The 26,156-nt window shown below is 40.7% G+C and overlaps 1 protein-coding gene across 2 annotated transcripts in view; it reads right to left on the reverse strand.

The window, feature by feature from the left end:
- Positions 1-2,618: 2,618 nt before the first annotated feature.
- The window catches only part of gnao1a (guanine nucleotide binding protein (G protein), alpha activating activity polypeptide O, a), a 147,610-nt gene continuing 124,072 nt past the window's right edge, over positions 2,619-26,156 (reverse strand). Inside the window, exons 6-8 of one of the 2 annotated variants that reach the window (XM_061772603.1) lie at positions 21,239-21,368; positions 6,934-7,087; positions 2,619-5,685 (exon numbers count right to left, since the gene is read on the reverse strand). In XM_061772603.1, the coding sequence (XP_061628587.1) occupies positions 5,498-5,685; positions 6,934-7,087; positions 21,239-21,368 (472 nt within the window). In that variant the 3' untranslated portion in view covers positions 2,619-5,497. Of the gene's footprint in view, positions 5,686-6,933; positions 7,088-16,262; positions 16,377-21,238; positions 21,369-26,156 lie in introns of those variants that run through there. The other variant, XM_061772604.1, reaches the window with a different exon arrangement.

Here is a 26,156-nt window from a genome sequence, read left to right on the forward strand (position 1 = left end):
CTGTTATCAAGAGGAGTGTTGTATTTGTGCCCAAAATATCTTTTGGAATTGGTTTCATTGGACCAAAATACCTTTTCAAACACACATTTCTGGGAGATTTCAAGTCTGTTTTGGGAAAAAGAAGCCTGACTTGCATTTTTTTCTTTGTCAGATGAGGCTTCCGTCTTGACGTCCGGTTCTTGGTAATGTCACTGCCATATTTTCTCTGTGATGATGACTGTCTTAACTGTGTTCCATGTACTTTTGAACAATGCGGACCATGGCTTGTGCCATAAAATGTGACTACAAAAATGTCAGGAAAAGACGACTAGAATATTTTAACTTTATTTCGGGTTAGAGGCACTTTAAATGATGGCAGTTGTGTGCTGACACCCATTTAACATGAGTATTAATGCGTTATCTTAATGCTGAACACAGGATGGTTAATTCTGCATACAGCCACAACCTAGTTAGAGTATAAGAGGGTGTGCGCTCTTGTGCAATCACATTATCTCAGTTGTTTAATTTAAATACTCCCTGTCTCAAAGATTACATTTATTTTCAAATAAGTCGTAGAGGTAATATGTCACATTAATGGTGGAAAATTTCTTTGGAATTATCTCACAAAAACCTGCCATTTAAAGAAAGGTGTGTAGACTTTTTATATTCACTGTATCTTCCCTTCACCTTCTTTGTTAAGAGTTTTATTAATATTGACTTTGTTGAGCGTGTTAAGGGAAGTAAACACATTAGTTAAATATATACTAGTTTTACCTTAATTGTGTGAATAATTTTGGCAATGGGTGCCCTGTGTTTGGGGGCCTGTGCACCTGCCCCTTAAAATGTCTGTGCATGTGCCTGATATGCAGAATATATTATAGGTGTACCCCATCCTGGAGCCTTCAGCTTGTCGTGGTGGAGGGGTTTGCGTGTCCCAATGATCCCAGGAGCTATGTTGTTTGAGGCTTTATGCCCCTGGCATTGTCACCCATGGCAAACAGGTCCTCGGTAATGGACCAGACAAAGCACGGCTAAAAGACCCCATATGACAAGTAAAACTGATTAACGTTTTCCCTTGCCTGGAGGCGGATCACCGGGGGCCCCCCTCTGGAGCCAAGCCCGGAGGTGGGGCTCGATGGCGAGCGCCTGGTGGCCGGGGCTCCATCCACGGAGCCCGGCCAGGCACAGCCCAAAAAGGCAACAGAGCCAAGGGGGTCGGGTGCTTGTGAGCTGGGCGGCGGATGAAGGCGGGAAACTTGGTGGTCTGATTCCTGGTTACAGAAGCTGGCTTTAGGGATGTGCAACGTCGCCTCTCTGGCAGGGAAAGAACCTGAGCTGGTATGCGAGGTCGAGAAATTCCGACTGGACATAGTCAGGCTCACCTCAACACACAGCACACAGGGTTGGACTCGCTTTCCACTCTGGAGTTGCCCACGGTGAGAAGCACAGAGCAGGTGCTGGCATACTGATTGTCCCCCGGCTCAGTGCCTGTACGTTGGGGTTCACCCCAGTCGGCGAGAGGGTGGCCTCCCTCCTGAATGCTGTTTGTGCCTATGCACCAAACAGCAGCTCAAAATACCCATCCTTTTTGGAGACCTTGGAGGGGACTCCCTTGTTCTGCTGGGGGACTTCAACGCTTGTGTGGGCGATGACAGTGAGACCTGGAAAGGTGTGATTGGGAAGAACCGTGTCCCTCTGGGATTCTTGTGGAAGGCCGGGGAAGAGATCCTGCCCCAAGCGGAGGACTTCAAGTATGTCGGGGTCTTGTTCATGAGTGAAAGAAGAATGCAGCAGGAGCTCGACAGATGGATTGATACAGCGTCTGCAGTGATGCAGACTCTGTATCGGTCTGTTGTGGTGAAGAAGGATCTGAGCTAAAAGGCAAAGCTCTCAATTCACCAGTTGATCTGTTTTCCTGAACATACATCTAAGGCTCCAATCACATGACAGGGTTCAAGTGGCACAATCATAGTGAAGTGCTACCTCCATGAGTGAAAATGCTTTTATTGTTGTTATGGCCATTTCCTTACCCCAAACGACACACTCCAATTCTACTCCCACAAGAGTCGCTTGCTTGGCTGTTCAAACCTCTAGCTCCAACTCCAGTCGTCATGGTAATGAAATCCATACTCACCATTGGACCAGCGGTATCTGGGCGGGGTCTGCAGCTGCTCATCTGCATGAGACAGGACCACCTTTTCCAACAGGCTAATGTTAGCAAGACAAGAAATACGATGTATAAAGTGTACCATAATTCTTGAGCTTTGGGGTAATTTATCAAAAGTTTTAAATTGTGGCAAAAATGAATAATTTTTTACTTTGTCATAATTGAACTCCTTCTTGTCAGTGGATGAATTTAGTGTGAAACAACTTGAGTCATGATCTCAACCCCATTAGATACCTTTGGAACTGTTACAGCTGCAAAGGGGGTCCCAACTCAATTTTAGCCCCTGTATATACAATACATGGCCAGTTGTCCCAATACTTGTGTGCATAGAGAGTAACTTACTACGAGTTAACAACAGTGAAACATGGAAGCAGATTTATATAGAAATGACAAATCAGCTGTTTTGTATTTGTGGTCATGAAAACAGTGGCTTTTAATGTAAACACCACATTGGATTGTTTTTTCCATCATGGACATCCCAAATGAAATAACAACCATTCACTAAAGAAGGAGGGAGAGAGAGAAAAAGCTGCACTGAAAAAAAAACATTCACTGATTTGAGAACAGAATGTTAAAAAAAATGAAGCTATCAAGACAGAAGGCAACAGAATGCCAAAAAACATATATGTCATTAAACACTTTTGCTTTCTCTTAAAAACTTGAAATCAAGAGGACAAGAGAGGGCTACATAGATATTTTGATAGATTGATGAGGGCTAACATATAGGCAAGGCAAGATAATAAATTTTGATATTTACGTATCGTGTGTGTGTGTGATGTGAGAACTGTGCTTTTCATTGTAGACCTGAAAGGTGTGTGCCAAACTAATTAGCCACAGGGGGGGGGGGGGGATTTTTTTTTATACATAATCACTAACAAGCAGATGCAGCAAGAAATGCGCTCCCACCCAAATAACTGTTTTATTTGTCTGAAATAATAAAAAATAGATATTGTTATAATATAAATGAATCATTTTGAGTCCGGCTAAAGTGATAATGCAGGGAAACAGGCAAAACAGTAACAAGAGAGAGGGAGGTGGGGCACAGTTCAAAGCATTACAACACATTGTCCTTTGGGAACACTGCGGCTCCAAATCAGCTTGCTGTCTATCTGGAAACAATTGCAAAACATAGTTTATTTTACAAAAGGGATATAACTAGAGGAAAAAAACGTTCTGTAGCTACATAGCACAGGAAATATTGTAGAATTTTACAGGATCCTCGTGATGGGTATGTAATACCCATGTTCATTTCTGTGGTTCCATTTTTGTCCAAGGTGTGATTTTCAAAAATGTTGATTTTTAATTTTTTTTTAAAAACAGTTTTACATTGATGTTACTACAAGAATTGCAAAATCTATGCTTGTATCGTTCCAACAGTGTCAAACAGAACCATTCAATTTTCAAAACCTTGTCATACTTGATTAAACAGTAGTTGGATGCATTCAAGAAGAAACCATCTCTCTCCTTCTCAGGACATAGGATCGATCGCAACTAGAGTGTTGTGGTTGTCTTAGAAAACATTTGCCTCTCATCCAAACAGGCTATACTCAGTTCATGCGCATTGGGTAGATAGGACAGCTTTAGCCTATTGGTGTGGAAACACAACTATTTATCACTCTCGTTAATATTCCATTTGGTTGTAACAATGGTGGTCGAGGCAACTGAAAGTAGACACCTGTGGCCACTTTTGGCTCTCAAGTGGCGCGACCACCAAACATCTTCAAAGCCTTTTGAGACTCTTTTGTAATTAAGGGCTGTACAAATAAACTTAACTTGATTTCTAACACAACCAAAGCAGTCAAGTTGCTATCGATTCAATGCCTGGAATGAGAATATTCACAACTATCTCTCTCCTTTCAATTACGGCTCTCATCTTGCCATTTGATTGATTGATATATTTGTATTTTTTTAAGTGCTTTTATTTGTTTTTCCATTTTTATGACTTTTTAAAAAAATATGAACAATATCTAGGTGGATCTTTTTTTTTCTTCTTCCGGTTTTGGAGTAACTTTATACAACGGTTTCAGTAATGTCATGCTATCCTTGTCAAGGGCTTTGACAGGAGGAAGGAGGGAGCGAGGGCTTTTGACCCCTTATGACAATCTCACCCCCTGCCCCACCTCCAACAAGAGCCGGATGCGAGGGTGCCATGCATGGATGGAGCTGAGAGACGTAAAGGCATGACGGTTTATACTGTAAATGTAGAGAAACAGAGGCTCTGATATATACTGTAAAAGTATGTCTGAGACAGAATGTGATCATCAATAAATAAGTTAATAAATTAATCAACAGTTTTCAAACCAGGAGCGAACTTCCGCACACCGAGAATATTAGTAGAGGTTATAATAGTGAGAAAGGTAGTTATAACGTGTACTCACTTCTAAAGGCATTGCTATCTACAGTACAGTACCGCCATGTGTCACCATTGGCTGTCAGGCGAAAGCCAGCTAAAGAAAGAGAACGCCTCACTTCCTGTCTATGTCAGGACTCTTTGTGGAACAGTAAAGTCATACAATTTGAAAAGGAAATGTGCAATTAAGGGCTCCAAAGTGTCTCTGATAATGTAAACAAAAGACAAATGTTAAATTAATCTGTGTTTGACAGTTTCAGCAGGTCTTGAGTGTTTTTCAAAGGTTTTGATTGGCCGACCTGTTCAATATTCTTTAAGTGATAGACATTTTCACATATTTATTCAAAATTGTTCCTACATAAACACTACTGTATCAAGAAACATAATAATATACAACATATGTGTCAGGTGAGACAAAATGTGAATACAAATCTGTGTACAGGCTGATGTAATAAATATAGACAAAATCAACAAAAATAAAACAATTCATATCCAAGGTAATAAAAAAAGATATTTCGTTAGCAACAAAGACAACACTGCAAAGGAAAATTAGATTAGAAGAGAGACTTTCATCAACTTTGTTCTCAAGTTTTCAAGGCTGCAGTTTTGTGTTTCCTTCTAAAACACATTTCGTTATTTGTTTGTTTGGCAGCAAGCCAGAGAGCATCAGGGGAGTAGCCAGAGCAAGGGACAAAGATTAAAAACATATTATATTTATATATATATATATATATATATATATATATATATATATATATATATATATATATATGTGTGTGTGTGTGTGTCTATCATTTTATATATAATTATTCTCATTAATATTAATGTACCTAGTTGTATTTTTCTCTTTATTATTATTTTTTTTTTAAATAAACACCAACATTACCATCATCATTTCCACAGCAGTGTCAGAGGAAGAGGGATGAGGAGGAGGACGAGGTGGAAGAGGACAGTTAGGAGAAAGGAAGGAGCGGGTGAGTGGGGATGTTACATGGGGGTGCTTAGTACAAGCCACATCCTCGGAGGTTGTTGGCGATGATGATATCGGTCACGGCATCAAACACAACCTGGATGTTCCCTGTATCTGTGGCGCAGGTCATGTGACAGTAGATTTCCTTATTTGGGGACCGATTCTTGCTCTCAAACTGTGCTTGGATGTAAGCTGCTGCATCCTCATAGGTGTTTGGTCCTGGAGGAAGACAAGAAAAAAAAGAAAGGAAGACACATGTTGATCCTTAAATCTAGAGTATGTCATTTTGGCCATCAAATGAAAGGGAGAGTTTGCAATTTTCCCCTCAAAAAAAAAAACAAAATCACTTTTTGTCATATTTGTTGGTGTATATCTGACAGAAACTATCCCAGCACGGTCGAGGAAAGTCAACCAGTCGGCGACAGAAGGTGTGACCGACGAGGGGTCAATCATTTGCAATGCACTCACGCTGACTTGTTTCCTCGGGCTTCAGGAGTTTTGGTGTAACTATCGTGGAATATCTACTGTATCTCTGGTTAGCAAGAAAAGTTAAAAAGAAGGAATTGGACAGATCCCGCACAAAACAAGGGTAAACATCAAGCTGTCAGAGTTGGAAGGGCTATAGGTAGCTGAAAGGATTTAGAACCGATGGGGAGTTAGCAACATTTCTGTTTGACAGGTAAGCTTATCAGCACTTAGATTTTTAATTGACTGTACATTCCAAAATATAAAACTTCAAACTGATAACATTACGGACCCTATTTTCGTGACTGGTGTAACGGAGCAAATGTGTGCCATTTGTGGGTTAGACCGGTGTTGGTAATTTCATAGTTCAGCGCAGCCTGGCGGATCCAAGAGTGGGCGGCAGTGTGGCTGTGTCTACAACCGACTTCCTTCGCCGCCATTCAAGTCGGGCTCCTCATTCCCTTTAAATGTGGCACAATTAACTGACCGTCTTGACTGAGACATTGTGCGGAAGAGGACGATCCGTAATCGTAGCGATCCGTGCGTGAGTGGAGTTTAAGTAAACAGCATCAAATGAAGAACACATTCACTTTAAAATATAAGAGGAAGTTTTGACATCTAGGGTTTAATTCCCCTTTAAGTAAAAGTAAACAAGTAATGACTCATAATTGTACTTAAGTACAAAAGTAAAAAGTACAAATTATTTTTTTTACCTACATCCCTGTTGATATCTTGGCACAACAAAAAAATATTAATTTTTCACAAAGCGCTAACTAACGTTTTATCATGCTTTTATAGCATCAAAACAACTTTTCCATAGTTCTCTGACACAATGAACGGACTAACAAAAATGCAAAAATAGCTAATGTTAATAATAGAAAAACACACTTTACCTATTTTTTTGTTTTTAATTAGATTGATAATGAGATTTTGTGCATGTTAAGGTTGGTTGTTACTAATATGTTTTGATCGCACCAATCTCCATGCATTTGTGACTGTTACCTGTGTACTCAGGGAAACAGATGCTAAGCGCCGACTTCTTTATCTTTTCTGCAAACAAATCTTTCTTGTTGAGGAAGAGGATGATGGAGGTGTCGATGAAGAATTTGTTGTTGCAGATTGAGTCAAACAGCATCAAAGACTCATGCATGCGATTCTGTGCAAGGAGAGAGGTAAGGCATGAGAATGTTGTTTTTTTTTTTTTTTACAAAGAAAATAAAACTTGCCAATTTTTCCAAAGCAAAAAAAACAAAAAACAGCTGCAATGTTAGTTTAACATGGAAGTACCTTGAAGACATTCTTTCTGCAATTGTAATTTTTTTTAGCCAAAAATAATATTCACACATATCAAGTGATTCAGTCGTGCTTTATTATTATTTCAATACATTTCCAATACAATGTCAACAAATGGGCGGCACGGTGGACGACTGGTTAGAGCATCAGCCTCACAGTTCTGAGGACCCGGGTTCAATCCCCGGCCCCACCTTTTGGAGTTTGCATGTTCTCCCCGTGCCTGCGTGGGTTTTCTCCGGGCACTCCGGTTTCCTCCCACATCCCAAAAACATGCATTAATTGGAGACTCTAAATTGCCCGTAGCTGTGACTGTGAGTGCGAATGGTTGTTTGTTTGTATGTGCCCTGCGATTGGCTGGCAACCAGTTAAGGGTGTACCCCACCTCCTGCCCGATGATAGCTGGGATAGGCTCCAGCACGCCCGCGACCCCAGTGAGGAGAAGCGGCTCAGAAAATGGATGGATGGATGTCAACAAATGACATCACAAGTGATGGAAATACAGTGATCCAAATGTTTCTAAATATCTTTACAATAGAGCTACTACTTTCTATGTTAATAACGCTTCTTCATAAAATGAAACACTCATATACCCAAATTTGCTGCAGAGACGTAAGTGGGCAGAAAGGTTTAATGAGAGCAACACCAAGCGGAAGGATGACTACTAGCAAACAGGCTCGCAAACAGTTCAGGGTGTACCCCACCTCCTGCCCGATGATAGCTGGGATAGGCTCCAGCACGCCCGCGACCCCAGTGAGGAGAAGCGGCTCAGAAAATGGATGGATGGATGTCAACAAATGACATCACAAGTGATGGAAATACAGTGATCCAAATGTTTCTAAATATCTTTACAATAGAGCTACTACTTTCTATGTTAATAACGCTTCTTCATAAAATGAAACACTCATATACCCAAATTTGCTGCAGAGACGTAAGTGGGCAGAAAGGTTTTATGAGAGCAACACCAAGCGGAAGGATGACTACTAGCAAACACTTAACCCGCTAAAGTGGACTTTGTCCTGAAGGGCTGCTTTGAACAATTGTGAGGAACTAAGAAGCAAGATCCCAAACAAAAAATAAATAAAAATCTATCCCACCCATCCATCCATATTCTATACCACTTATTCTCTTCAGGGTCTTCATAAGCAATCCCAGCAGGCGTACTGTAGGTCAAAAGATCCCAACTGATCACCATTGCATGAATGAACTTGACAACGCAATTTGGAGTCTCTGCTGAACCCAACATACATAATTTTGGACTTTGTGAGGAAGGAAGCTGGATTATCAAGAGAGAACCTACACAAGCGCAGGGAACACGTGAACTCAACACAGAAATGTTGACACACATCAGAATACTCTTGCTGTCTTGCTATTTATAAAATAAAATTTCTTTAATTAAAAAAAAAAAAAACTTTTAAAGTTTTTTGGCAACAAGATAAATATTAAATACAGGAATCTCATTTGATGTGCGGCCCGCATCTGAGATGCACAAAAACTATCAGGGATGCATGTATGGTGATTATATTGTCATATTTTTGTTTAATAAAATCCTTGCTTCGGGTCCCTGTGCGATTAAACTGCAAAAAATTGCTCCAAAATTTGCTACTAAAATGAAGAAATTAGAAATACTGCTCCTCAAAGAAAAAAAAATTAAATTTAGAGCCTTGTGTGTGTGTGTTGCTAAAGTGCTTCAGTGAAACATTATCCAGTAAAAGTACGAGTCCTGTCTTGGTGGTAGCCAATCAGAAGAAGACTAAGGTGGCTTATCGTTCCAAAAATAAAATGAACGTGAGACTTTTTTTCCCGGACTCTATAAATTTTCACTGTTGTGGCAACAACACCCGGCGCGCCACTCAAGACGCAGTCAGCCGCTGGTGGAACGGCTTTGGCTCCCTAGATGCAAACAACTGGGACATTTTACGGAAAGTTAACTATTACGTTCGCTAGGCCTGAGCGCTAACTGGCGCTAAGGAGTTAGACAGCTCGCTCTGGGTCGCTCGATTGTGGCGACATCGTTTAAAACAGAGGTGACTAACATCCGGACCCGGAAGCACTTCCAAACAGAGCCACATCATAGCCAAAAAAGAAAGGTTATGATTCAAGACATACGGGTTGCTTCTATTTTACGTGCTGCAACATATTACAGGCTTCACGGTAGTGATGAACTGTACCGACCAATGACATGCAAGTTCCTCCACCCTTTCAGCCAATCAAATCTCGCATTGCAGGCAGTAATCCCTAAAATCACTGACTGTGCACAGACCAGACAGACAAGGGGGGGAAGGAGGGAGTGAGTGAGAAAGAGATAGGGAGAAAGAGAGAGAGGGAGACAGACAGACAGAGAGCGTGTGTAAGTAAAGGAAGAGAAAATTTTGAACAAATGGCGCTTTAAACTCATTCACTGCCAGCCTTCCCAGTTAACATGGATATTTGACTTCTAAAGCCGTCAATGGCAGTGAATGTGTTAAAGTGGAATGGGCAGTCATTTTTGTTTGTACTTCTCAGTGGGAAGTTCCTACTGGGAGCCCTTGCTAAATTTGTATATGTATGTGAAACACTATTATGAAAGAAAACTAAGGTTTTGAACAAACAAAAGCTTTAAAAACGGTTAAATTAAGATTTGTTAAATAAAAATATGTAACATTTTCTGAGACTTCAGTGTTGTGTCAAGATTTTGGCATTTTGAAGAAAAGGGGAAATTCTAACTTTTTTTTATTTTTCTGAAGTTAAGCACTTTACTGTATTTGAAGACGTATAACTTTCTCTTTTTATTTACTTGCTCTTATTGTGAAATGCAGCCCTACTTTTATTCAGTAATTGAGAGAACATTACACAGTTGTGCTCATGTTTAATTATCAGGGCAGAATTTGTAAGATGTGTACAATTATTATCCTCTAATATCATTATATCAGTGGCATATAAAACTACAATACTCCAAAGTGTTCTGTAAATTGACTGTCTGTTGTACTAGAGCGGCTCCAACTACCGGAGACAAATTCCTTGTGTGTTTTGGACATACTTGGCAAATAAAGATGATTCTGATTCTGATCATTTATTGTCAAAGTTTTGGGGAAAATATACTGCTCTAAAGAATTTACTATCATGGCAGGCCTAAACACATAATATATTGAGAGAGAGCCAGAGCAATGGATAACACAAAAATATTGTAAAAACCATAGAAAAGATCCTGCAGTAGCAATATACAGTAGCAGGACCGCAAAAGCGTGAACCGTGATATAGCGGAGGATTACTGTATCTGTATTCCATGATGATACATTGCATTGAGTCATTGTTCCAGGGCTGGGACTCATTGTTTTCATAACATGTGCATCCCGAGACACAGTCTCAAGTGTAAAATGATCTATGTTATAGATAGTACAAATACATTGACAGTAGTTTTTAGAATTATTTACAATGGTGACATTGTTTTGGCGTGGTTTTGTTTCATCATCTTAAAACACAGTTTAACCCTGGGAAGGATTACAGTAATTCTATTTCAATTACAGTATTTTCCATAGAAAATTTTATTTCTAAATCTGATCACATTCCAGAGTTGACTGTTTTCAACCTATGAGGGACCTCTGAAGCCCATTACCCACCTCTAAGCATCATGTTATCTCACATAAGTTACAGACATATACTCTATTAAATATTGAGTTAAGGTCTTTAAAAACATAAACTGCTATACTGTGACAATAAAGCGAATTTGTGCAATATTTCTCCTAAAAATGTACTGTATCTAATTGTATGTATCTATTAAATGTATTATCTATTTACTATGTCACGGAAGTATCAGTACAGAAGAAACAGACATACATAAAGTAAGCTGCATGACGAAGTTAAACCAACGGGTTGCATCCCAATGAAAAATAAAAATGTAGGAAAGACAATATCACTGACTCATCTATAGCGATTTAGCTTCTTAGGTATTTATAACATTGGTAGGGAAAATAAGTGGTCTGTAGCTAAACAAAATGAACCACAGCACAAACACTGGACCCAACACTTGACTGCATAATAACAACAGCTGCAAATACAAGATGAGGAGAAGCTGCATGCTCACACAAACAAATTGCATTTCCTGGTCACGTTCTATCCAATGCCAGCGCTCATGTTTTACAGCCTTATTTACAAGGGCTATAGAGTCATCTGGCTTTTGCATTGTGTATGAAATTAACTAATTAATATCTTGAATTAAATTATTATTATTTTTTTATCAGTAATGGTTTTGTGACATTTTGAAACCCTATAAAAGCTTTGGTCATGATTTTGTGTGTCGACAGCCAGTGTATGTGGAAAAGGTGGACAATGGACAAGTGCCTTCTGGGTAATTAATCCACTGATACTGGCTCCACCGCTGCACTCATGGGCTCAAGGTGTCTGTCACACAACACTTTCATGCTTCACAAGCACGCAAATGCACACACTTGGCCTTTCCTATACAATCTACACACACAGTCAGAACTCAGACCACAAACACATGCACAAAGCATGTTGATCAACATCCTGAGGCAGCTCAGTGTCTCTAATTAGGACACACCATATATGGAAGTGGAAGACGTAATCTACCTGGTTTTTAAAATAGGAATTTGGATCCAAGCAGACAGGCCTTTTTTTTTTTTTTTTTTTAGCGAAAAGGCTAATTTATTTTCTATGATACTTTTAATGCTATAGATAAAAGGAGATTAAAGATAATGAACAATTTTCTAGGTTTTGCCTGCAGATAATGTAAATCTTTCAGTAGGTTGGGGACAAAACACCAGCAGCAGACTGCTAACATAATTGTGGAAACAAGAGTCCCAGTTTACAATATAACCGCAGAAACGCAATCCAAGTTTGCACAGCTCAAGTTTGACTTATTAGGGTCCAGTTGCGGATAATATGGGAAAAAGACGGAGCAGCACACAATATGCTAGAAGAAGCCCCCAGGGGCTCTATAAAGTGAATTGTTCCACTGAAGCACTATCTGAGAAGTGTCAGCTTGACTCAGCACACTACCTCTCAGGCTTTAGTCTTAACTGGTTTTATGGAGGACCATGCAATAAGATGATGGCTCCCATTAGTATAATGAGCAACAATAAAGTATACAGTATATTGTCAGTGTACAGTATACAATATACTATTCAGTGCAAAAATATAGAGATGATAACAAAAAGCTGGAGAATAAATGTTGAATAGTGTATGTGTATCCATCCACCCCTCCATATTACTGAGCTTGTTAAGCAATGAAACCACTCACATTCACACCTAAGAACAATTTAATAACATACAGTACATGTGTTTGGATTGAACCCAGAACCAGCCTGCTATGAGTTGACCTTGAGGTCACGACAACATCAGGGTAGGCCAGAGTTAGGCAATTAGGCTATTGGCTATGATGATATCAGTGGCAGCGTTAAAGACTATCTGCATGTTGTTGGCGTCTGTTGCGCAGGTCATATGGGAGTAAACCTTATTTGAAGACTTGTTCTTGCTGTTTCACTGAGATGTAATGAAGAAGATTCCTTCCACGTATGTGTCTGCACCTATGGAGACAAATAGATGACCGACGTGACATTATGACATGACATGACACATACGGTAAGTATACTTGGTCCCTTAAAAGGTGCTGGAGGAATCAAAATAATTATTACTCCTACGGTGGTGCCTAGAGATACAAGTTTCATTCGTTCGGTGACCACGCTCGTAACTCAAAACATCCATCCATCCATTTTCCATACCACTTATCCTCACTAGGGTCGCGGGCGTATTGAAGACTATCTCAGCTGTCTCTGGGCGAGAGCCATTCAAGACATTCATATCATAATCTCATACTTTATAAAAACATGCAGCGATGACATAATTAAATAGAGTTAAACTTTTTTGTCACACTGCATGAATTAAATGCTGCTCCTTCTGGTATGCCACTCGGGGCAGTATAAAACAGGCAGATGGCAATAATGTTCATTGAGACATTATTAATCCCGGTGAAATAAACACACCCCGCTGCCCCGCCTAGAAATCAGTGGGACTGATAATAATGTCTAGCTCCTGTCTGAGCTCCTCAGTACAGCGGTAATATCTGTCATTCTACACGGAGGATAAAGAGTATATGACTGTGAGTACTGTTATATTGCCTGCCTAAATGTTGTTGCTGAACCATTTATGTTCTATCCATTACTTAAAGGGTTAATGCACCGCAACATAAACACTAATTAGCTTTAGCATTAAGCTAGCGGAGCCTTTCTTTAGGCAGTTATTTGGCTCCACAAGGTGCTATTTTCTTTGTTTAGTTTGACAGTACACTTCAACTGGGAATGGCATTAAACAGCTTGAAGCCTCTTTTTTGATGAATTGTTCACTAAACAGCTGCTGCTTATCAAGTGTGTTGAGTATCTCAAGTCTGCGGCTGCAAGTCAATGCAAAAAAAAAAAAAAAAAAAAAAAAAGAAATCGGTTGAACGACGGCTCGCATCTCAAAAAATTAGGAAACCGAGTCACTCAGATCTCAAGGCACCGCTGTATAGCTTCATGGCTTTTTAAGGCTTTTCTTTCGATTTGAAGCCTTTTATTTAAAAAAAAACAAAAACAATTGAAATCAATGAGCCACCAGCACGCCCGCGACCCTAGTGAGGATAAGCGGTACGGAAGATGAATGAATGAATGAATGAGTGAGCCACCCCAAATTATATCAGCATTATTTGCTGAAAAACCTGCTCTTTCTTGGAGCATATGCTGCTGGTTACATACTAAAAGTATGCTTTTCTAATCCCAGCACCAAACACAGAAGGACAGGGTGAATTCTAAAATTAGACCACATGTACATGTTACTTTTGACACCACAGTCTTGGACTACTGCAAACGAACAAGGTAGCAACTCTAATTCGCAGTGCGTATTGATTCATTTCACAAATCCACTGCACGCCCCGTGCTTCACATCTATAATCGACTGTGACACTTAATGTGGCAAGCACTAGATTTGCAGCTTTTCACTGATTAAAATGCTGTTAGATGGAGTCAGATGGTGGTGAGTAGAGTCATCTTTGGGCCAAGTGTCACTAACATATCTGGCTCTCAGTCATTGGCAGAACTCTGGCTTGTCTGTCTGGTTCAGTTGCAACACCATCGGAACAAGCACAGAGTACCTTCTATGCCAAAAGATGAAGAAAGGAAGAGGGGAATGATTAGAATTTTAATTTTCTCTTTCTCACAGTCATGCTGTTCTGATCTCTCTCAACACTGCATTCCCACAATCATGCTTTCTTTATTTGTTTCTGATGTTTTCTCATTTACACACTTGTCTTTCTCACTTTGTTGTTTTCCCTATTGTCTTCTCTCAGATTGCATCTCTTCAAAATGAGCCTGTCATTTCCTCTCTATTCGCATATTGACATGTTTAACACCTTGTTATGGATGTTATGTACAGTACATAGTCATTGATGGTGCTGTTTCTGTCGTGTTTTTATGTGTAATTATAGTTTAAATACAATATACAGTATACAGGTATATTTTAAAGATCAATGAATAATATTGGGGCGGCTGGTTAGAGCGTCTGCCTCACAGTTCTGAGGTCCGGAGTTCAATCCCCGGCCCGCCTGTGTGGAGTTTGCATGTTCTCCCCGTGCCTGCATTGGTTTTCTCCGGGCACTCCGGTTTCCTCCTACTTCCCAAAAACATGCATGCTAGGTTAATTGACAACTCTAAATTGCCCGTAGGTGTGAATGTGAGTGCGAATGGTTGTTTGTTTATGTGTGCCCTGTGATTGGCTGGCAACCAGTTCAGGGTGTACCCCGCCTCCTGCCCCATGATAGCTGGGATAGGCTCCAGCACGCCCGCGACCCTAGTGAGGAGAAGCGGCTCAGAAAATGGATGGATGAATAATATTGGGTCTCAGAGCAGAACGTTCGCCACAAACTGAACTAAATGTTGACTTGATGACACTTTGGACAATCCCTAATTTGAATTGAATAGATTAAGGAATTAATCATACTGATAAGACATTGTGATTCAAGTGTCTCATTCAAAGTGGGAAACAAACGTAAAGCTAAAAATTACGTGAAGTTAAGGGCTCCTTAAAAGTCAATAGTTTTGATGTCATATTGGTACATACCGGTATATTCAAGGAAGTAGATGGACAGTAGTGACTTGCTGATCTTGCGCTTTCTTTCTGAAAAAAAAGGACGATGGAAGTCTCCTTAAACCAGTTGCTGTTAGTGATGGAATCAAACATCTTCAGAAACTCGTGCATGCGATTCTGCAGAAGAGACATTAAGCACTGTTGAAATGGTCTTTGACATGAACCTATGTAGTCAAATTTTTTGTAAATACAGACCTAAAGATTCATCCAGCAAATGACAATATAAGCATGCAGATTGAAGAAAAGATTAGGAAAACAAAGAGAAAAACGTTGTACATGAAATCATGTGATTACGTAATTAAAGTATGATAATCAAAGCCATGCACGGTTAGTGTTTTATGAGAGTGAGCCACTGCCCAGTCAATTCTAGGACCTTATACATTAGCACTTATGGTAGGTACACTGTGGTGTTTTTTTTTGTTGACACCACATTTGAAAATGAGTTCAATGAAAACGCCCAATGTTTGATTAATTAGTTAAATACATGCTATGATAATAACATTGCATAGTTCTCAATCAGAAACATTGTTAGATTAACAAAAGGGAACAAACACTTGAAAATACAGACTAATAATAACTAATTATACGTATAAAATAGAACATCAGTCAGCTGAACTTTTCATGCACTTCTAAGACATGAATCAGAAAGTGCATTTCATTGCCAGCATGAACGCAAAACATAAATTTTTTTCCCATTTCAGCAGACTCCATGGGTGAAACAGTGATTAATGGGGCCCAATTAGATTAGGGAAAAAATACATCTCAGGTATATCATAATATTTGAGCAGTAACAATGGAAAATGTGGGCAGCTTCACTACATCAAGATGTGGACAGGTTAAGGATAGAGAACAGAAAGCATGCAATAAACACACACAAACTCAAAGCAATCACGCTAAATTTCTCCGCGTGTCTGCGGGGCTCTTACCTGTTGGTGGGCGGAGCATCTGTGGAACATCTGCCGGGTGATTGCTTAGACAGGACAGTCGAGGGCGAGAGTGACAGGTGAAGTGGAAGGTACCAAAGGTGCTGCGAGGTGGAGCTTAAAGCAGGAAGCCAAAACGCAGGGGACACACCCTCCCACACACACACACATCACACATACAGTTCATCTAATACTGAAAAGAAGAAGGAAACCAGCTGCCCTCAAAGCAGCTGTCCCATCGAAGGGCAGCAAGAGTGCCGGTGAACGTTTGTGGCTACTTGTCAAGGTGAGGAAATTGTCTTCAACAACAAGAAGGGAATAAAGAGGAGAAAATGTAAGCGTGTGTGTGTGTGTGTGTGTAAGTTGAGAGCATAAACACATCACACATTCAACAGAGACAAATACAATTGAAACCTCTTTTACAAAATGATATAAACGGCAAATGTATTAAAAAAATATCCTGTCATTCTATGGTGTACAGATTTATCTTTTGTTGAAACATTTTACTGATTCCAACCAAATGCAATTATTAAAATATACTATTACCCCCTCAAATTCCTATTTGTACTAGTAGACATACTGTACTGACTATAAATGTTACCTTCGAATGGGAAAAAGGAATACTTTGATCCATTAAACTGAAGAAAAATGATCTGAATACCAACTAAATGATGTGTATAGGGGTTATTATTGGCTTAGTTTGTAACTCTTTAATGTTGTGTGTGTAACAAAACAGGCTTTGGAATATTAAACATATCTGCTTGAGGGTTAAACTTTATTCATTCAAACCTATAAATTATATGCATATACTGTATAGCAAAGAATTTGTTACACATTCGTATGCACTGCCGCAATTGACCGTTTGGGCCGTGCTGGTGATTGTGGAGAAGTACCCCACCTCTTGCCAAACATCAGCTGGAGTAAGCGTCAGTTAACCAGAACCTTCAGGAGGACAAACGGTATAGAAAATGAATGGACAGATTGTATGCACTAAACCAGAATTCTACAAATGTACTATCGTGGCTCTAGTTGATTGATTTACTTTTAAACACTATTCTACACTACTCGGTTTTGACAGCTATGTATAAATGTCTCCGTTCAACAAAAAATCCCCAATCAAAAACATAGTTGACATTTCAATGATCTATCTCCAACAGAGTAGTATAAATTTGCAACTTTGGGGAAGTGAACCAGTCTGATGTTTCATCCATAGGAGAAGTGGAACTCCATATAAATCCCATTTTGTATGTAGCGTAATTTCTCGTGTATAATGCACACCCATGTATAATACGCACCCCTAAAGTTGACCTCAAAATTCTGGAAAAACCCTTCTACCTATCTATAATGCATTTTTTCAATGCATAATTTTGATTCTACCCATATGATCAAAACCTGATGTATTATCTGTATTTTGTTATTTTATTTGTTATTTTATTTTGTTATTTTATTTAGTTTTTTTTCAAATAATAATTATTATAAAGTTAATCACTTTATTTGAACACGAAATCCTTTTTTTTTTTTTTTTTATTTACTTGCTCTTATTTTGAAATTCACAGCCTGACTTTTATTTAGTAAATTAGAAAACACACAGTTGTGCTCATATGTTTGGGTTCAATTCTTTAAAGAAAACATGAAGGACCAGGTGAAATTTTAATTTCAATTGGATTCAAATTAAACGGTCAAGCATTTCAGAAAAGCATTATCATTAAACAAAACATAACCATACAGTAATTAATGATGGTTGTTGTTCAGTCATCAGTCATATTTAAAAAAAACATTTCACAAATTCTGCCAGGGTATGTAAACTTATGAGCACAACTGTACATGTATGCAGTCATACGTACCCCTGTCATATTGGAATGAAAGTGTAGGCTATACCTTTTTTATAACCACTAGGTGGCGGTGGTATTTTTGAATGAACGTGTACAGCTTTTTCATAACCACTAGATGGCAGCATACATTTATAAAATGTGAAAGTTTTTTCCATTTGCCCCTATACCCATGTATAATGCGCACTATTGACTTATGAAAATTTTTTGGGGAAAAAAATGCGCATTACACCCAAGAAATTACAGTACTTAAAAAAGAAAACAAAGTAAAATGTGTTGGTGTCTACACCTCAATATCTGTGACTTTACCACTAGTGGGGAGGTGTTGTGTTTATCCCACTGTGGCATATCTTTATTTATTTGTTTATTTTTTCAACTCGAGAAATACAGTGCATGTGATGGGTGTGTCTGGTTAATGAGTGATTGATGCCGCCACTGAGCACTAATTCTCAGAGGACATCCCATTTCCCCCCCTCATGCTGTAATTATACAGTAATTTCACTCGAATGTTTGTTCTTTAATAATTACACATCTTTGATCAGTACAATGTCTCATTATAGCAAGCAATGCCATTCATCAGTCTCACGGGAAACCACACGCTTAATTAAAACATTGTAGGTGTAGCACTGCAGACGGATCTGCTGACGTGAGTTTGCTGGGAATTGAAACAAATGGTTCCTGTGTGGTTGTTTTCCATTGCAGGACAATTTGAGTCAAGAAGTGAGCACATGATCTATGTTGGAGGAGGGTGGGGGTATTTGGGGATACTGTGGCAGATCACTAAAACACTTTCTTCTATCAAACACGATCACAGTTGTGTTAAAAATAGCACGGTGGTTGACACCTGCACTGATTGTTATTGTCTACATCAAACCTATGACAGACTCACACAAGAGGATGCTATGCGGTGCTCCCAACTCACAAGGAGGCATTAAGACATCTGCGTGAATAGAGCAGCCACTGAGCACTAATTCTCAGAGGATACACTTTAGGCCTATAAATATCAACCAGCATGCATCATATTCAAATTAGCGTCTTTGTTTCAGGTCACATGACTTGAGCTTTTCCAGCACACCATGTTGTCTTCAACCCCACATTTACCAGAACCTAGTAATAGGTAAATAGTTACATACTACGGCATAAGGAGACCATGGCATCACTTAGGCCTTCCATAACCTCACACTGCCAGAATGTGATTAATGATACTATTATTTTTTTGGTTGAATACAGAAAATAATGATTTCCATAGGTGATGTTAATATGTACAACTACAGTCAATATATTATATTATTAAATTTTTTTTTCATAGCATTTGTCCTCAATAGGGTTGCGGGTAACTGGAACTTATGCAATTAGACTTTGGTCAAGAACTGGGTTGAACCTAAAATGCACCATAACCTTTACTGGTGAACTCAATTTGATCTTCTCTTGACTTTTGAATGCAATTGTTCCTCTGTCAGTGTTTCAGTACATTCCGGACAATTGAATGGCAAAATTCACAAGCATGAATCGACTAATAAATGTACTGGTTCATTTACAATTTGCATTTAAACAGTCCTCTTTATCATGCTGTCATTTTGACATCATGAGACCAAGTGGACACCTAACACTGATCAACAGGACCTCGCCATTGGGAGGCTTCAAACGGGATGTTCTCAGAGGGAAGTGGCAACTGAGCTGAGAGTGTCACACAGCATCGTCACCAGGTTGCAACAGAGATACCGAGAGAGTCACAGAAAAGCATACAACTGATTCTTTTGGATCAAATACCTGTTGTGATTTTTCCCTTTCAGCTCCATGTTAAAGAACAAGTTGTGCAAAAAGTACTCAAACATGGACACTCAATAGTTTGGACAAGGTCAAATTAAGTTCACCTCTAAAGGTTATCGTGCATTTTAGGTTCATCCTGACATTTCACCCAGAAGCCAAATAGCCCTAACTTTTTGGGAGTAGTGTATAGTATAGTAGTTAATTTGCTTCAGAAAAGCCACACAAACGAGGAGAATTTGCTGCACCCACACATAGATATTCCAATGGAGATTTAAACTCTTATCTCACTGTGAGGCAGACATGCTAACCAGTATCCTATGGGCTGCCAAGTTATTCTAAATAATATACAAATATTGCAATATTTGTGATCCCCTGAAAATGGAGGTACTTAGAAATTGTCTGTAATTCCTAAATGGTAATACATTGTGGTAGTCATAATGCGATCAATACTTCAGGTCCTGATCTTCTTAGCTGCAATATTTTAGCTCCTCATGTAGAAAACAAAACAATAAAAAACCCTTTCAGTGTGACACTGTGATCTAAACGCAGTAAACAATTTTTGGGCCTCAGAGGTAAGGCAAGTGTTTTGTATAACAAACTAGTCAAGGTAATATAAATGTGACCTTCACAGTAGTCTGAAAATGTAATTTTGTTACTAAAAAGATTAACACAGATCATCATAGACATTTATTCCTTCTAAATAATGTATCTTGTGGTTTTGGGTCTTATAAATTAAAAGATTAATGATGGATTTATAATCCAGGTCTTAAAGCCAGATTCTGTCTATCCATCCATTTTCTACTGCTTGTACTGTTCAAGGTCACGGGGGAGCTGCAGCCTTTCCCAGCTGATTTGGGTGAGAGGCGGGGTACACCCTGGACTGCTCGCCAGTCAATCACAGGGCACATACAGAAATATTTGAACATTACGTGCCGGTTAGTGTGACCTGCCCTGACTTTCCCCCCTGTGGGGTTCAAAGGCACATAACGCTAGTGGCAGATAAAAGGCATTAGTCGACTGGGCGCCGTCGGTGATTTGGGTGTTGTTTGGGTTGGTGTTGGATGTACGCCGTTGATAGGTATACTGTTTTTCAATGACATCAATCTCAATGACTGGGTAGATTAGATCTGTTGGCTTACACTGCAGTTGGACTGTCAGATATCCCGTTCATCTGAGTTTTTTCCCCCCCACATACTTGTGTGGTCTTATCTGGATCAAACATATGGTTTCCCATGTGTTTTTAGGCTTACACTGCCATGACATATACTTTATCTGAACTGAGGCACACATGAGGAAAAAAACGGAACCGGGTGAAATGTAAATCCAGCGTATTTCACAGTAAACAGTGAGAGAGCGACAAAGGCGAGCATGTGTCCTTACCGTGGTCTCGTCCTCGTGCAACACCTGGTCGTATCCACTGAGTGCTACGCAAAAAATTATGGCAGTGACGTCCTCAAAACAATGGATCCACTTCTTCCTCTCTGACCTCTGGCCTCCGACATCAAACAGCCTGATGGATGGAAAGGAAATTTCCACGCTTACTGACAAGCCTTTAAAGCTTATTTAGGCTCAGTGATGGTCAGGTTGTGAGTGTGAATGCTTGTTTGTTTGTTTGTCTCTTTGTGCTCCTGTCTCCTGTCTGTTGACTGGTTTGCTAATTAAATTTTTACATTGAGAATTGAATGTGAAATGACTTCATATTAGCATTTTCTTGGTTCTATCAATATCCATCCATCCATCCATCCATTTTCTACCGCTTAGCCGGGTCGGGTCGCGGGGGCAGTAGCTTTAGTAGGGACGCCCAGACTTCCCTCTCCCCAGCCACTTCATCCAGCTCTTCCGGGGGGATCCCGAGGCGTTCCCAGGCCAGCCGAAGGACGTAGTCTCTCCAGCGTGTGCTGGGTCGTCCCCGGGGTCACCTACCAGTGGGACGTGCCCGGAACACCTCACCAGGGAGGCGTCCGGGAGGCATCCGAATCAGATGCCCCAGCCACCTCATCTGGCTCCTCTCAATGCGGAGGAGCAGCGGCTCTACTCTGAGATCCTCCCGGATGACCAAGCTTCTCACCCTATCTCTAAGGGAGAGCCCGGACACCCTGCGGAGGAAACTCATTTCGGCCGCTTGTATCCGGGATCTTGTTCTTTCGGTCATGACCCACAGCTCATGACCATAGGTGAGGGTAGGAACGAAGATCGACCGGTAAATTGAGAGCTTCGCCTTTCGGCTTAGCTCCTTCTTTACCACAACGGACCGATACAAAGTCCGCATCACTGCAGACGCTGCACCGATCCGCCTGTCGATCTCCCGTTCCATTCTTCCCTCACTCGTGAACAAGACCCCAAGATACTTGAACTCCTCCACTTGGGGCAGGATCTCATCCCCGACCTGGAGAGGGAACCGGCTGGCCAAGCGGAATGCAGCTCTGGTGGTCGCTGAAGCAAAAACTCGGGCATGGGAGGAGTTCAGTGAGGCCATGGAGAAAGACTTCCGGACGGCTTCGAGGAAATTCTGGTCCACCATCCGACGTCTCAGGAGAGGAAAGCAGTGCACCACCAACACTGTGTATAGTGGGGATGGGGCGCTGCTGACCTCGACTCGGGACGTTGTGAGTTGGTGGGTAGAATACTTCGAAGACCTCCTCAATTCCACCGACACGCCTTCCCATGAGGAAGCAGAGTGTGGGTTCTCTGAGGCGGGCTCTCCTATCTCTGGGTTTGAGGTCACCGAGGAAGTTAAAAAGCTCCTCGGTGGCAGGGCCCCGGGGGTGGATGAGATTCGCCCGGAGTTCCTAAAGGCTCTGGATGTTGTGGGGCTGTCCTGGTTGACACGCCTCTGCAACATCGCGTGGACATCGGGGACAGTGCCTCTGGATTGGCAGACTGGGGTGGTGGTCCCCCTTTTTAGGAAGGGGGACCGGAGGGTGTGTTCCAACTACAGGGGGATCACACTTCTCAGCCTCCCTGGTAAGGTCTATTCAGGGGTGCTGGAGAGGAGGGTCCATCGGGAAGTCGAATCTCAGATTCAGGAGGAGCAGTGTGGTTTTCGTCCTGGCCGTGGAACAGTGGACCAGCTCTACACCCTCGGCAGGGTCCTCGAGGGTGCATGGGAGTTCGCCCAACCAGTCTACATGTGTTTTGTGGACTTGGAGAAGGCGTTCGACCATGTCCCTCGGGGAGTCCTGTGGAGGGTGCTTCGGGAGTATGGGGTACAGAACCCCCTGATACGGGCTGTTCGGTCCCTGTACGACCGGAATCAGAGTTTGGTCCGCATATCAGGCAGTAAGTCGGACTCGTTCCCGGTGAGGGTTGGACTCCGCCAAGGCTGCCCTTTGTCGCCGTTTCTGTTCATAACTTTTATGGACAGAATTTCTAGGTGCAGCCGAGGCGTAGAGGGGGTCCGGTTTGGTGGCCTCAGTATTGCATCTCTGTTTTTTGCTGATGATGTGGTTCTGTTGGCTTAATCAAGCCGTGAGCTCCATCTCTCACTGGAGCAGTTCGCAGCTGAGTGTGAAGCGGCTGGGATGAGAATCAGCACCTCCAAATCTGAGACCATGGTCCTCAGTCGGAAAAGGAGAGGGCATGCCAATAATGCGGTTCTATCAATAATTCAGCGCAATTGGAGGGGGAAACAATTTTTCCTATTTAAGTGTCGAGACTTTCACGCGACGGACGAACATACCTTAACAGCTCGGCAGAAGGAGACAAGCGCGAGTGAGAAATTATGATTAAATTAAGATTTTGCTCCTTAAAGTAGTAGCAGCTCACGATTTACTGAATGTTTGAGGTACTTGGAATAATAAGATGTACTGGGCTAGATTTATTCAAGTTTTGCAATTGCAGCTGAAAGAATAAGTTTTTTTTTTTTTAACCAACACCCCCAACTGTGTCCTACTTGGAACTACTTAATGGAATTTTATTCCTGAGGGGAAAAAAGGGACACGTCTACTTGAGATGAGGCGTTTTTGTATGTTTTTTAACTCGACGAGGAAATCTATGACAGTGATGCTGTCATTCTTAATGTTGTCATGGCCCAAGCAGTGGGTGGCGCATTTTTTTACTGCTTTATTTTCCACATTCCGCAAGTAAACTGCACACCTTAATGTACAACATACTGGGGAAAGTAAGACTGCCTGCGTACAGGGGATGTCTGATTGAGAGTTTAGGCTATTCTCTCCTTAAAACTACTCCTCCACCACTTATTGAACCATTTAGCATTGATTGTGACTCTCAAGTTCCACTTTAGATAATTCACATTCCTGTATCGCTTCTGAATCTTCAACAGTAAAGTGATGTGGGCTGTAGAAGGCAGTACGTTACCTGAAGTCTAATTTGGGAAGAATCACTCACATCTATTTTTGTGCTTCAAGTACAGGAAATGAATCCCCGGTGAATGCAACCAGGTTGTATATTAGATGGATACAATGATTGGAAGGCTGGTGGATTACAGCATTTACCTGTAATTGATTTTATTGCCTAAATATTAAAACCTCGAGTCGTCTTCTAATTTAGCATTTGGATCTAAGAATATAATCCATGTGATCTGTTTAAACAGAAAGTGCATTGATGTACACTTAGTGGCCACACCATTACAAACCGCTGCATCTAATGAGATCTAATACAAGAGTCGCATTAAAAGTATTGCTTTACACTGTCACAGAGGTATTGATTAAATAATGTTCTTAATTGTTTTTGTAAAACTTAAATTTGTCATTTGTCTGAGAGGTTTTTTTAAGGTCTTACCGTTCGCAAAAGATCTAGTCTCGCTCATGTATAAAGCTTTGCAGTTTTGCTGCTATTCTAGACCTCCAGACAGAGTCAGATTCATCTATATTCCCGAAGTTGTTTAAAGGAATTTGTGTGGATCTCATTAGATCGTGGAATATGTGCGGCTTCTGAGGGTACATCTGTGTACACACAAAGAAATATGTACAACCCCAATTCCAATGAAGTTGGGATGTTGTGTTAAACATAAATAAAAACAGAATACAAAGATTTGCAAATCATGTTCAACCTATATTTAATTGAATACACTCCAAAGACAAGATATTTAATGTTCAAACTGATAAACTTTATTGTTTTTAGCAAATAATCATTAACTTAGAATTTTATGGCTGCAACACGTTCCAAAAAAGCTGGGACAGGTGGCAAAAAAGACTGAGAAAGTTGAGGAATGCTCATCAAACACCTGTTTGGAACATCCCACTGGTGAACAGGCTAATTAGGAACAGGTGGGTGCCATGATTGGGTATAAAAGGAGCTTCCCTGAATTGCTCAGTCATTCACAAGCAAAGATGGGGCGAGGTTCACCTCTTTGTGAACAAGTGCGTGAGAAAATAGTTAGTTTAAGGTCAATGTTCCTCAACGTACAATTGCAAGGAATTTAGGGTTTTCATCATCTACGGTCCATAATATCATCAAAATGTTCAGAGAATCACTGCATGTAAGCGGCAAGGGCGAAAACCAACATTGAATGCCCGTGACCTTCGATCCCTCAGGCGGCACTGCATCAAAAACCTACATCAATGTGTAAAGGATATCACCACATGGGCTCAGGAACACTTCACAAAACCAATGTCAGTAAATACAGTTCGGCGCTACATCCGTAAGTGCAACTTGAAACTCTACTATGCAAAGCAAAAGCCATTTATCAACAACACCCAGAAACGCCGCTGGCTTCTCTGCTCATCTAAGATGGACTGATGAAAAGCGGAAAAGGTTTTTGTGTTCCGACAAGTCCACATTTGAAATTGTTTCTGGAAATTGTGGACGTCGTGTCCTCCGGGCCAAAGAGGACAAGAACCATCCGGACTGTTATGGACGCAAAGTTCAAAAGCCAGCATCTGTGATGGTATGGGGCTGTTTTAGTGCCAATGGCATGGGTAACTTACATATATGTGAAGGCACCATTAATGCTGAAAGGTACATACAGGTTTTGGAGAAACATATGCTGCCATCCAAGCAACGTCTTTTTCATGGACGCCCCTGCTTATTTCAGCAAGACAATGCCAAACCACATTCTGCACGTGTTACAAAAGCGTGGCTTCGTGGTAAAAGACTGCGGGTACCAGACTGGCCTGCCTGCAGTCCAGACATGTCTCCCATTAAAAATGTGTGGCGCAGTATGAAGCGTAAAATACGACAACGGAGAACCCGGACTTTTGAACAGTTGAAGCTGTACATCAAGCAAGAATGGGAAAGAATTCCACCTACAAAGCTTCAACAATTAGTGTCCTCAGTTCCCAAATGTTTATTGAATGTTGTTAAAAGAAAAGGTGATGTAACACAGTGGTAAACATGA

This window comes from Phyllopteryx taeniolatus, chromosome 5, assembly GCF_024500385.1.
Source record: "Phyllopteryx taeniolatus isolate TA_2022b chromosome 5, UOR_Ptae_1.2, whole genome shotgun sequence".
NCBI lineage: Eukaryota > Metazoa > Chordata > Actinopteri > Syngnathiformes > Syngnathidae > Phyllopteryx > Phyllopteryx taeniolatus.